The sequence below is a fragment of the Berghia stephanieae genome, chromosome 3, assembly GCF_034508935.2.
Source record: "Berghia stephanieae isolate SIO BIC M18660-M18661 chromosome 3, UCSD_Bste_1.3, whole genome shotgun sequence".
Classification (NCBI taxonomy): Eukaryota; Metazoa; Mollusca; class Gastropoda; order Nudibranchia; family Aeolidiidae; genus Berghia; species Berghia stephanieae.
In genome coordinates this window covers 48,389,350-48,401,849 of record NC_088362.1, presented here as the reverse complement: position 1 = coordinate 48,401,849, position 12,500 = coordinate 48,389,350, and the positions used below count along the sequence as shown (strand labels likewise).

Sequence of the window (12,500 nt, the reverse complement as noted above, 5' to 3'; positions counted from 1 at the left end):
TAAAGATAGGATTTTCTTTCTTCACTTACAGACACAGATGTGCCCGAAGGGCGTTGTTGTTATTGTTAGTGACGCACAATGGTTAGATGTGTATGTCCACTGAAAACAGATTTCTTTCACTCGTACTCGTAGCCCCCCCTACTCCCCTCATCCTGTAAAATGTAGAATGCGCCCCTCCCCCCCCCCTCTCTCTCTCTCTTTCTCTCTCTCTCTCTCTCTCTCTCTCTCTCTCTCTCTCTCTCTTCTATCTTCTTCTTCTATCTATCTATCTATCTATCTATCTATCTATCTATCTATCTATCTATCTACTTCTATCTATCTATCTATCTCTATCTATCTTCTATCTATCTATCTATCTATCTATCTATCTATCTATCTATCTATCTATCTATCTATCTATCTATCTATCTATCTATCTATCTATCTATCTATCTATCTATCTATCTATCTATCTATCTATCTATCTATCTATCTATCTATCTATCTATCTACTATCTATCTATCTATCTATCTATCTATCTATCTATCTATCTATCATCTATCTATCTATCTATCTATCTATCTATCTATCTATCTACTACTTATCTATCTATCTATCATCTATCTATCTATCTATCATCTATCTATCTATCTATTTTATCTATATGTCTATCTATCTATCTACCTATCTATCTATCTATCTATCTATCTATCTATCTATCTATCTATCTATCTATCTATCTATCTATCATCTTTCTATCTATCTATCTCTGTCTCACACACGTACACCCCCCCCCCCACACACACACACGTACACCCCCCCCACACACACACACACGCACACACACTACCACTCCCATTGGGGACAATGAATTAGTGAAAAATCGAATCGATTACATTTTGCCATAATCAAAGACCGTTTTGTCAGCGGGACCTAATTTAGATTGAGGAAAAACAACATCAAGAAACAACAACAAACAAAAAAAAAAAAACACCAAAAAAAAAAATGAACAACAAAAAAGCAAAAACAAAACAGGAAAACAAACAAACAGAATCAAAAATACAAAACAGCAAAAACAAATGCAAAACAAAATATAAAATAACAAATCAAATCAAAACAAACCAACCAACCAAAGAACAAAATAAATCGAAAGCACTACTCTGTTTATTTTATTTATTTATTTGTTTATTTTTCTTTGTTTTTTTTTTAAATTACAAGCAGTAGAGAAATATCGTTTAAAAAAAAACAACAAATTCTCAAGCATCTTATAGCAGTGAGGAATAATTCAAAGAAAAATTAGCATGCTCAATTTTTATATCAGAAACAGGTGTGTAAAAAAACAGGTAAGCAATTTAAGGAATGCAACGCAGACGGCATTCAGTGGAGAAAAACAATAAACATACACGATAGGCACAGACCTGCCTTTTTGAAAATTAAAAAAAATCGTAGTTTTTAGGAGATAAAAGTAGAAAATCGCTATAATTAAATTTATAGGTCAATAATTTACCACCATAAGGGTTAAATAACACTTCAAAATCCTTTAAAATATGTAGTCTGGCCTCAATTTTCATTTTCAGTAAGTTTCCATTGACTTAGAGGTGCTCGGGACGTTTTGAAATTGAAGCCAAAATTTCGTAATTTTACGAATTGTTTTGTAGTGGTACGCAGGTCTGTAGGCGGAAAGATTTCATCAAGGCTGAGGCTAATTGCCAGTAAGTGCACCCAGTTTGCGACCCATCACCACCAAACGGTAATGATGCCTGGGTAGACCAGGCACCGAAGAGAAAAACAATAAACTAATGTGCATAAATGGTAGACGGAAAGATTTCATCAAAGTTGAGGCTAATTACCAGTGAGTGCACACATATTTTTTTTGTTATTATTATTATTATTATTATTATTATTATTATTATTATTATTATTATTATTATTATTATTATTATTATTATTATTATTATTATTATTATTATTATTATTATTGTCGTTGTTGTTGTTGTTGTTGTTGTTGTTAATAATAATATTTTGTCTTTATTATTTTTTATTTATTTTTTTGTTGTTGTTTTTTTTTTTTTTTTGGTGTTGTTTGTTAATGTGGCAACATGACATTGTACATAATAAAGCCACCAGACATGGTAAAATTGCCAGCCGAGTAGTAATAATCACGTATTTTGTCTTTGAACGTCAATGTCGTTTTTACAATAACTGGATTAAAATGATATTGTCATTCCCCCCTCCCACATTCACACTGGGACTGGCTTGGGGGGTTGGAGGCAAAAACCGTGTTAATAATAATAATTAGCATGGCGGGAGTTTACAATATAATTTCACAGCTACACCCCCGCCTTTCGTGGTTGGTTAACTGCCATTGTTTAGATATTATACGTTTGTGTCAAGCGAGCACTTTTGTCTGCTTTGTATGTAGGGTACAAATTAATAACCGATGGATAATGAATGAGGTCTTGTTCTCGTCTTGTTCTGAATTCAGTATCTACCTCTGATTACCTTGTCTGATAATTCCAAAAGCAAGAGTGCGGAAATCTTATAATATTTTCCAGCATTTCATTCGTTGCCAAGTTTTGCGTTTGTGTGTGTGTGTGTGTGTGTTGTGTGTGTGTGTGTGTGTGTGTGTGTTGTGCGCGCGCGCGCTTGTGTTTTTGGATATTGTTCAAGTAGGTGTTCGATTAAAAGCTTAATTATTGTGTAGTTGTGTCATGAAGGTGTTTCCAATGTTTTAGCACACACACACCCGCACTTACACACACACACACACACACACACACACTCTCTCTCTCTCTCTCTCTCTCTCTCTCTCTCTCTCTCTCTCTCTTACGCACTCTATCTCTCTCTTTCGCACACTTGCAGCGAAAGATAGATAGTTAGGTAGATGGATGGATGGATGGATGGGTGGATTGATAGATGGATGGCTGGATGGATGGATGGATTGAGAGAGATATATAGATAGAGAGAGATAAAGAGATAGAAAGATATATAGAGAGAGAGAAAGAGAGAGTGATAGATAGAGATAGATAAAAAGAGAGATATAGATAGATAGATAGAGATAGATAAAGAGAGAGAGAGAGAGAGAGAGAGAGAGAGAGAGAGAGAGAAAGAGATAGATATATAGATAGAGAGAGACAAAGAGAGAGTGGTGATGGATAGATAGATAGATAGATAGATAGATAGAGAGAGAGAGAGAGAGAAAGAAAGAAAGAGAGAGAGAGAGAGAGAGAGAGAGAGAGAGAGAGGAGGGAGGGAGGAGTAGGAAGAGAATTGAGGATAAAGGTCATGGCACAATGACACTCTCAAGTAGTAAATATGCATTATTTATAGGAGGAGAGAAAAACAAAGTACATTAGACTGTGGAAAACACGTCAATTTGTATATATATATAAATATATATATTATTTTTATAACAACAACAACAACAACAATAATAATAATAATAATAATAATAATAATAATAATAATAATAATAATAATAATAAATAATGATAATGATAATAATAATAATAATATAATATAATAATAATAATAATAATAATAATAATAATAATAATAATAATAATAATAATAATAATAATAATAATAATAATAATAATAATAATAATAATAATAATAATAATAATAATAATGATGATGATGATGATGATGATGATGATGATGATGATGATGATGATGATGATGATGATGATGATACTGATACTACTACTACTACTACTACTACTACTACTACTACTACTAATAATAATAATAATAATAATAATAATAATAATAATAATAATAATAATAAATAATAATAATAGCCAAACCGAACTAAACACTGTTTACATTCTAAAAAGACTTGCAAAATAAGATATTTATGCACCCAATCACCCAGGCAGTTCCCTCTGCGCGTACCGTCAACAGTAGCGTGGCGTGCCCTCACTTCCACCACTACAAACACCGACCCACCGCTGCTGCTACTCAAGCTCGCTTGTTGAGATTGACTGAGCCTGCCAAACGAAAAGCCGATCAAAAACCAAAACAAACGGCAAACTCTCTCGCTTCTGTCGTTCCAACACAACATACGCACGCTCAATATTTATTGTTTTTATTGATACCATTCATTTGTTAATCAGTTAACTGCCGTAGGCTGGAAAAACTAATAATATTTTTTTAAAAATTGACCAGATTACTCGTCCTTCAAATATCCATCGATTTAAATGACAAATCATCTTGTTAAAAAACAACCCTCTCAAACCTGCGACCTCGCGAGGTCCCAATTTGAGAGATTTTGCCAAGATGGGTGTTATTTAAAATCAATCGATATTTGAAGAACGAGTTTTCTGGCCAAATTTTTAAATACGTGTTTTTCCAGAGTATGGCGGCTAACTGGCTAAACGTATTCAGTATTCAGCTTACGTTTCTTTGACAAATGGGTCCACAAGTCAGACAAAATACATTATTTTATTTTATTTTATTGTACATTTATTTATTTGTAATTTTTTTTGTTTTGTTTTGTTTTTTGTTTTTGCGTTCAGCTCAATGCTTGCCAGGTTTGTCTAACAAAATATCTAAAAGCAAGTCTGTCAAAGCGACCTACTTTTTCGCTACATTTAAACTGTTGTAAAGTGAATATTGCTGTCAAAAAAGATAACAGGCCATCGCGTTCTGTCTATTACATGCTCATTTATGCGGTTTGCATTTCCCCCTCTTTCTCGATGTTATGCGTTTATGTAAAACACTCACAACATCTACCAACCTTATATAATGGACCAACACACAAAACTATATGTAACCTTAAAGTTTATACTCTGAATGATATAATTTAGTGAGAATTAATAATTAAAATGGCTTCCAAAAGCAACACCATAGAGCTGAGTGACGTCAATTTCGTTCCTTTTACTACTGGCTTACCCAAATTACATCATTGCGAGTCGCCAATTAGTCGTCGTTTTCATTCATCACTTATTCGATATTTGCCAAAAACCCAAAGTCAGATGTCCATTTATTTGCATTCAAAACTTTTTTGTTAATTGTGCGATTTGTATGGGACAGGATCGGTTATGCTGTCATTGTCGCACATCTTTTCACTTACCATGCTTGGTATGGTTTACATCGTAAGTTACAAGACAAGGCACGACACCACCTCTTCCATTAAAACCACGAATTAAAATAAGATATGCCTGCTACAATGAGATTATAACCATGATATGAACACTAAAATAGATCATTCGTATTATAATGCTCAGTATACGTATATTATTATTATTATTATTATTATTATTATTATTATTATTATTATTATTATTATTATTATTATTATTATTATTATTATTATTATTATATCTCTCTGACGTAATACACATGCTAAGTGGGTAATATTATTCCTTCCCCACAGCTTCGTAGAGATGTGTAATATATTAATATTATTCTTTCCCTTTGGCTGAAGAGAGAGGTATATTATATATAATAATATAATATATGTATTACTCCTTCTCCGTGGCATATCATTAACCCAATAATCAATGATCGCGATCATGTTATCAAGTGCTTTTAGTGCTCCTCTCCTCAAGGCTACAACTGTGTGTGCGAACATATAACGCTGTAAAAAGAGATCATAACACACTGGACGGCTTTTCCACACAGTGGGCGCGTATGAATACATTATTATTTTGGTTATACTCGTGTCTTTCGGGGGGAAACACGGCAGTAATGATAATAATAATAATGTGTGGTTATGTCCCTTTGAACGGGAGCAGACAAGTCAGTGAAAGCAGGCCGAATAGCAAGACCCCGGTTGTTGCCCTTGCTTTGCCTTCTCATACCCCCCCCCCCCCCCCCTACCCCCCCCCCTCTCTCTCTCTCCTCTCTCTCTCTCTCCTCTTCCTCTCTCTCTCTCTCTCTCTCTCTCTCTCTCTCTCCTCTCTCTCTCTCTCTCTCAATTTTAGAAGAAAATATCTCAAGGCAATCTCATATCATTCATTTAGATCAGGGTTGCCAGTTTGGCATTTTAAATGCCAGATTCCAAAAATCTGGCATTTTTGAAAACCGTTTGGCATTAGAAAAATCATTTGGCATTTGGCATTTTCATTTGGCATTTTCTTTTCTTGTATATTATACTTCAAATGACACCTTTACTCTGCACTTGAACCAGATTCAACAAAAAACATCATAAGAAACACGAAACAGTAAGTTTTCGTAATTGTCAATAATTATTTAACTGTTTACGTATTTACCTTCATGTTAATGTATTTCTTTTTCATTCTTAAGATCCAACCGTGGTGTAGTGGTTTAGCACTTCACTTAGTAGTCAGTAGGTAAAAAATTACCCCAACAGGAAATTTAGTATAATTAAAAAAAAAAAAAAAAAAAAAAAAAAAAAAAAAAAAAAAAAAAAAAAAAGGAAAACACGCAAGCCACCAGGATATGATAGTAAATTGTCTATCAAAAGTGAGTAGTTTTCTTAGTGGGGGTGGGAGTCAACAGACTTTGGCATTTTTTTGAGTGTTTTGGCATTTTTTGAGTCTTCCCCTGGCATTTTGTTGAAAAATAATCTGGCAACCCTGATTTAGATAACAAATTATGATTATGAAATGTTCAATACCAGCACTGAAGAGAAGGTAAAATAATTGATTAAAAATGCCTTTGTTGTTTTGATTACAAGATTATGTACATACATTATATTACACTGTATTGAACTCTGCTCTTAACGTCTTCATCGCATTTTTCAATCCGAGTTCCTGAGAAACCCCAATGAAATCGCATTTTGGGAACAAATTCATTAATTTATTTAAAGCTTGATTCATGAATTATTGAAGTTCTTTTATAAAAAGTTATGCATGTTCCACTTGCCGTCACCGCCATGTTTATGGAATAGAGGCGTGCTGATTTGACTTTTAGGAGCAGGGATATGAACTAGAATAATAGATAAGTCCTTATTATTCTCTTTCGTCGACATTTTTTTGGGGTACGCCAATAATGTCTTAATGTTTCCTTTTTATAAGCCATTTAATTAAGAACTGGAGGGATGCAAATATGAACAGTAACTACATATCTTAAATTATTGCTACTACACTACTACTACTACTACTACTACTACTACTACTACTACTACTACTACTACTACTACTACTACTACTACTACTACTACTACTTGCTTTTTTTTTCCTCGAAGGGAGGGATAAACAATGTCATTAAAAAAAAATATACGGGCCTTCTTGAAGTAACCAATCATCATTTCATTCACAGAATTCCTCTATCAGCAACAACACCATCATCCCCTCCAGCACCACCGCCATAACCTCAACCACCGTTACCAACAGCATCAACAAGGAGGGCAAGCGAAAAAGCAGCACCAACCACGCTGACAGCAATAGCCACCACCACCACCACCACCACCACCACCATCATCAACACCATCTTCACCATAACCACCAAAACCACATCAACAACAACAGTATAGAACCGCCCAGATCTTTGTCTAGAGACAGATTTAGTGATGTGAGTACATCTGAATCATTAAGCAAGTCATCAGGGGATTATTTGAAACTAGAGTGTTTTTGTTTTGGTTTTGTTTTTAAAAAAATAAAATAAAATTTTTATAAAATCCAATCCAATCCAATCCAATCCAATCCAATCCAATCCAATCCATAAATTGTTGCAGCTTCCAACTCTTCTCTCAGTCGCGCTCGAACTCACCTCTATATCAGGCCACATTCACCAGATTTCGATTACACTTCAGTTCAGGCCTAGTTTTCGTTCACAGACGGTTCATTAATACAATCATGTCTCAGTACATTCCTCTACCCCATCAAATGTCATTTATGACAAGCTGGGGTGATGAACAGACCCCCCCCCCCCCCACCTGCTCACCCCAAATCATTACACTCACCCTGTTCTTGGTAATCACCGCACTTGATTGATTATCAAAGTTGATAATTGACAACAGCCCAACCTTGACCTCGACCTTTCTGAATGTAGCGACTCAATTAGAATTCAACGGACAAGTCGAGTGTTTGTCATTTCACACCTGAGGTGTCTGTTTTGTAAAGTGTAGTAGCTACCTGACAAACAACAAGAAATGAAGTGAGTAGGACAGTGACAGAAGACAATAGAGAATAGAAATTTCACGGCGGCGTGGGGGCTCGAACCTTACTAGTACGGCAACTTCGCCTGGCCGGGGAGAGCGTTACTCTACCGTATGAGCTATCCACGATCTCCCCCCCCCCCCCCCCCAAAAAAAAAAAAAAAAATAAAAAAAATAAATAAAGAAAGATCACTTTTAACCCTAGTCTTTATTAGAACCTTCTCTCCCTGACTTCTTGAGGTCAAGGGTTCAACTCACACAAACGCCGCGAAGTGGGTTGGCTAGTTACCTGACATAAGAATTAACCCCTTTCCTGTTCACTGTCATCCCGTTAATATCCTCTACTTTTATCTAATTTCGAAGGGACCTTCTGTTACACACAATCTTAGATATTTATACTGGGTGAGGTTAGCTGTTTGCCCTTTCCGTGTTGCTCTGTCTTTGTTCAGGACTGAAATTGCTCCTCTCTCTCTCTCTCTCTCTCTCTCTCTCTCTCTCTCTCTCTCTCTCTCTCTCTCTCTCTCTCTCTCTCTCTCTCTCTCTCTCTCTCGCCCCCCCCCCCTCTCTCTCGCCCCCCCCCCTCTCGCTCTATCTCTCTCTCTCTCTCTCTCCCCCCTCTCTCTCTCTCTCTCTCTCTCTCTCTCTCTCTCTCTCTCTCTCTCCTGGTTTGGATGGGGATCCTTAGCTGCAAGGGAGACTTTTAGAAAATATATCTATATTCGAGATGCAACGTTTCTCTATTTTTGAAGTGATTTTCTTTTACACACAATCTTAGATGCTCTTACTGGGTGAGGTCTTCTGCTCACCTCCCATGGATGTCAGAGCGGACACTTGCCATGACTCTTACTCCCCATCAATAGATATAAGGGGACAGCGTGGCTCAGCGGTACGTCTTTGCTTCGGACCCAAAAGGTACCGAGTTCGATCACTCGCCGCTGTGCTGTGTGGCCTTGAGCAAGTCACCTCGCCCTAGATCAATTTGCGGCGCTGCATTGTATCTGACGCGTGGGTTATTCCAGTCTTCCCTTTGAATAGACCCTAGAGACAAATTTCCCCTATGGGATGAATAATTAAAGGGAATTTTATTTATTTATTTTATTTTATTTTATTTTATTTATTTACATATCTGTTTTCCCTTTCCATGTTGCTTTTGTCTTTGTTCGGGATTGAAATTGCGCCCCCCCCCCCTCCTCTGGTTCTAGCGGGGATCCATAGCTGCGAGGGAGACTTTAAAAATAAAAAAAATATACATATATTTTTAATAAAAAAAAAAAATATATATTTAAAAAAAAAATAAAAATTGAGCTTTTATATAGCGCAATATCCACTTAACGTGCTCAAAGCGCTTTACAAGGGGTCCCTGGTCAACAGCAACATTTAACATGTAGGACGAGACATGACGCCTGTTAGGCGATATTACAGTTTTTCGGACAAAGACAACGCTGTTAACGGCCAGGTACTCATTTAACACCTGAGTACGGTGAGAGAATGTGAGTAAAGAGTCTTTTCCAAGGACTCAACTATGCGTCGAGCGAGGCTCGAACCCAGGACCTTCCGATCCGAAAGCGAGTGTCATATCACTAGACCACATAGCCACACATATAGAGAGAGATGAATTTGTGCTTCATAAACAAAGAGCGAAATAACATTGTAGAAACAAAGAAAGGTGGGGGATGATGGTAAGTATGCATTGAAGAAGGAAGGAATTAACCTGTTAACTGTCGTACTCTGGAAAGACGCCTATTTATACATTTGGCATATATTGTCACCTGCTCTTGCTATGTACCAACAATACTTCATATTTGCCTGTATAGTTGTCTTTCTATCCCCTTATCCGCTCTGTGTCGGCAGAATTATTTGCAATAATATTATGTATTTCTTACTGTAGTTCCAGACCATTGCCAGTCTTCGGGCGACTGCATATTATGTATTATGTTACATTGTTAGTCAGTCTTGGGGGAGTAGCCATTATCATCTAAGTAGAGATGTTAATGGGAGTAACCCATCTTCCAATGGCTGGTCCGCCCTGTTCCCTTAGTTCTTTGAAATAAATAACAATGTGAAATTGAATGTAAGCTTCAATTTAATTAAGAAAACTGAGCTTCGAGCTGCAACATTTACATTAGTTCTTTGAAAGGACTTGGAATTGGGGTCATTTTTGTTGTGGCGAATCTTACGAAAACGACCTTTTGGCACAACGTCACACAGACTGTATTCTCTATGCAACGTCATGGGTTATCTTATACTATACTGTAGTTCCAGACAATTGCCAATCTTCGAGCGCCTGCATATTTTACATTGTTAGTCAGTCCTGGTAGTAACCCATCTCCCACTGGTGGCTTGTGTCTTGGGTGTTAAACATTGACATAGTCTCAATATGCCTTTGATTCGTGTCGCTGTAAGACAATGAGTAATTATAGATCTCTAGCTCTCGCCATGTCGTCTGGTCTCAAATATTGTACAGTAAAAAACGATTAAACCGAAAGTTAGGGGACTACATATTTTGTGTCGGTTTAAGCACGGTGGCCGTTTCATGGCTATGTAGCTCGTATCAGCAAATCTGTATCTGATACGGTTTGTACATATTGTTTTTTAATTTGGGGGAAGGGGGACAACTTTATGAAATTTGGATAATTTCCGCCTCCCTCCAACCCACACATACAGCCACTTCCGGATCCCGGATTTTTAGACCAAAATTTAGAGAATTGGCCAAAAATGATTTTTTTTTTGTTTGTTCTTTTTTTTTTTGTTCTGAAGTGGGTCTGTGCCTAAATTAAAACACACTTCATCAATGTTTATGCACGATACAGCAAAAAGTCTTATAAATAAGTGTAGACGTATATTTTAGGTTGAACATTTCTTTTTCTTCTTCTTGGAATTCGGATTCTCTTTCCTCCCCCCCCCCCCCCCCCCCCCCACCACGCACACACACACACAACCAAAAGTACATAGTTTACGCCTTTGGCACATTTGTATCATAATGTATCTTCTCTTCCTCGATCACCCATCTCAGGTTAAGAGATTATAACATCATGACAGTTCCCCCTCTTCATCTCTATCAGACCAAACTATAATCTTTCTAAGTTTAATATAATAGTCAATTATGCTCCGACTCCCGTATTGATGAGTGACGTTATTTCCTACACTGTTCATTTATAACACTCGTCTTTACATGGGTATAACATCATTCTTGTTTATTTATTGTATGAGTATTTTAATAATCAAGCGATCATATTTTACAAGCCCTATTAATTATTGGTGGTGGTGGTGGTGTTGTAAAGGAGATGGCGATGATAATATTGATGATGATGATGATGATGACGACGAAGATGATGATGATGGTGACGACGACGACGACGATGATGACGATAATAATGATGATGATGATGATGATGATGATGATGATGATGATGATGATGATGATGATGATGGAGGAAAATTATTTTTTTCACCCAAGTTCATTGTATATTTTTTAATGTATTCTCCACAGGCCAGCACTCATTCAGGATCTGGCCAGGGATATTTGGTGAGTCATCCCCTACGTTTCAAATATAAAAATAGATATCTTTGCATAATATTATTTGTATTTCGCATTTCCATCCAATCAGGCTAGCCCGTGTTATAAAAAAGTTTTAAAAAAACAAACGTTACTAGTTACTCTCTCTCTCTCTCCCCCCCCCCCCCCCCCCCCGAAAAAATCAAAGCAACTAAAAGACCCCCACCCACCTACACACACACACACACACACACACACACACACACAACAATTTATTAATTCATTGATTCATTCGTTTGTTCGTTCATTCATTCATTCACTCACTCATTCACTCCCTCACTCACTTATCCATTCATTCACTCACTCATACCCATCCGTTCACATAGTCATATCCATTCATTCACTCATTCCTTATTCACATTTGTTTATTTATTTATCTATCTATCTCTCCAACCCCTGTCGATGTGCGGGCGAGCTCGCGCGCGCGTGTGTATGTGCGATGCCAGCAGTTAGGCTATGGGTAAAGTTTGCCCCCGAGGGTCATGACAACTGGGAGTTGGAGCAACTATCTATCCATCATTCAAGGGTTTATCTCATAATTTCATGCGTGTTTGGAGGGAACAACCAGCCCAGCAGAAAAGGGCAATTTGTGCTATACTATGTCGGATCATTGTCTTCCCCTAGGCTACAAGCCAGCTGGGAGTTATTGCTAGCTGTGCCAATGGGTAGCGACAATCAATGGCCGAGTCACCTCCAATGGATTGATGGAAATATCAACGGGTTGCTACCAGGGGACAGACGTTAACTCACTCAACCCTGACACGGACTATATCCGTAGTTTACCCGAGTAACTTTTTCCCCATGTCCATTTATTAAATTTTTCTGAGACATATTCTAGGCGTAGTATCAAAGCTAGTGTTTTTTTTATAGTTTTTGCATGTTACTGGTGGTTGATT

The 12,500-nt window shown here is 36.9% G+C and overlaps 1 protein-coding gene across 1 annotated transcript in view; it reads left to right on the top strand.

Moving 5' to 3' along the window:
- Positions 1-12,500, top strand: part of LOC144969265 (uncharacterized) — a 187,012-nt gene that overhangs the window by 68,617 nt on the left and 105,895 nt on the right. Inside the window, exons 3-4 of the mRNA XM_078908377.1 lie at positions 7,211-7,462; positions 11,539-11,574. Of these exons, the coding sequence (XP_078764503.1) occupies positions 7,211-7,462; positions 11,539-11,574 (288 nt within the window). The remainder of the gene's footprint in view (positions 1-7,210; positions 7,463-11,538; positions 11,575-12,500) is intronic.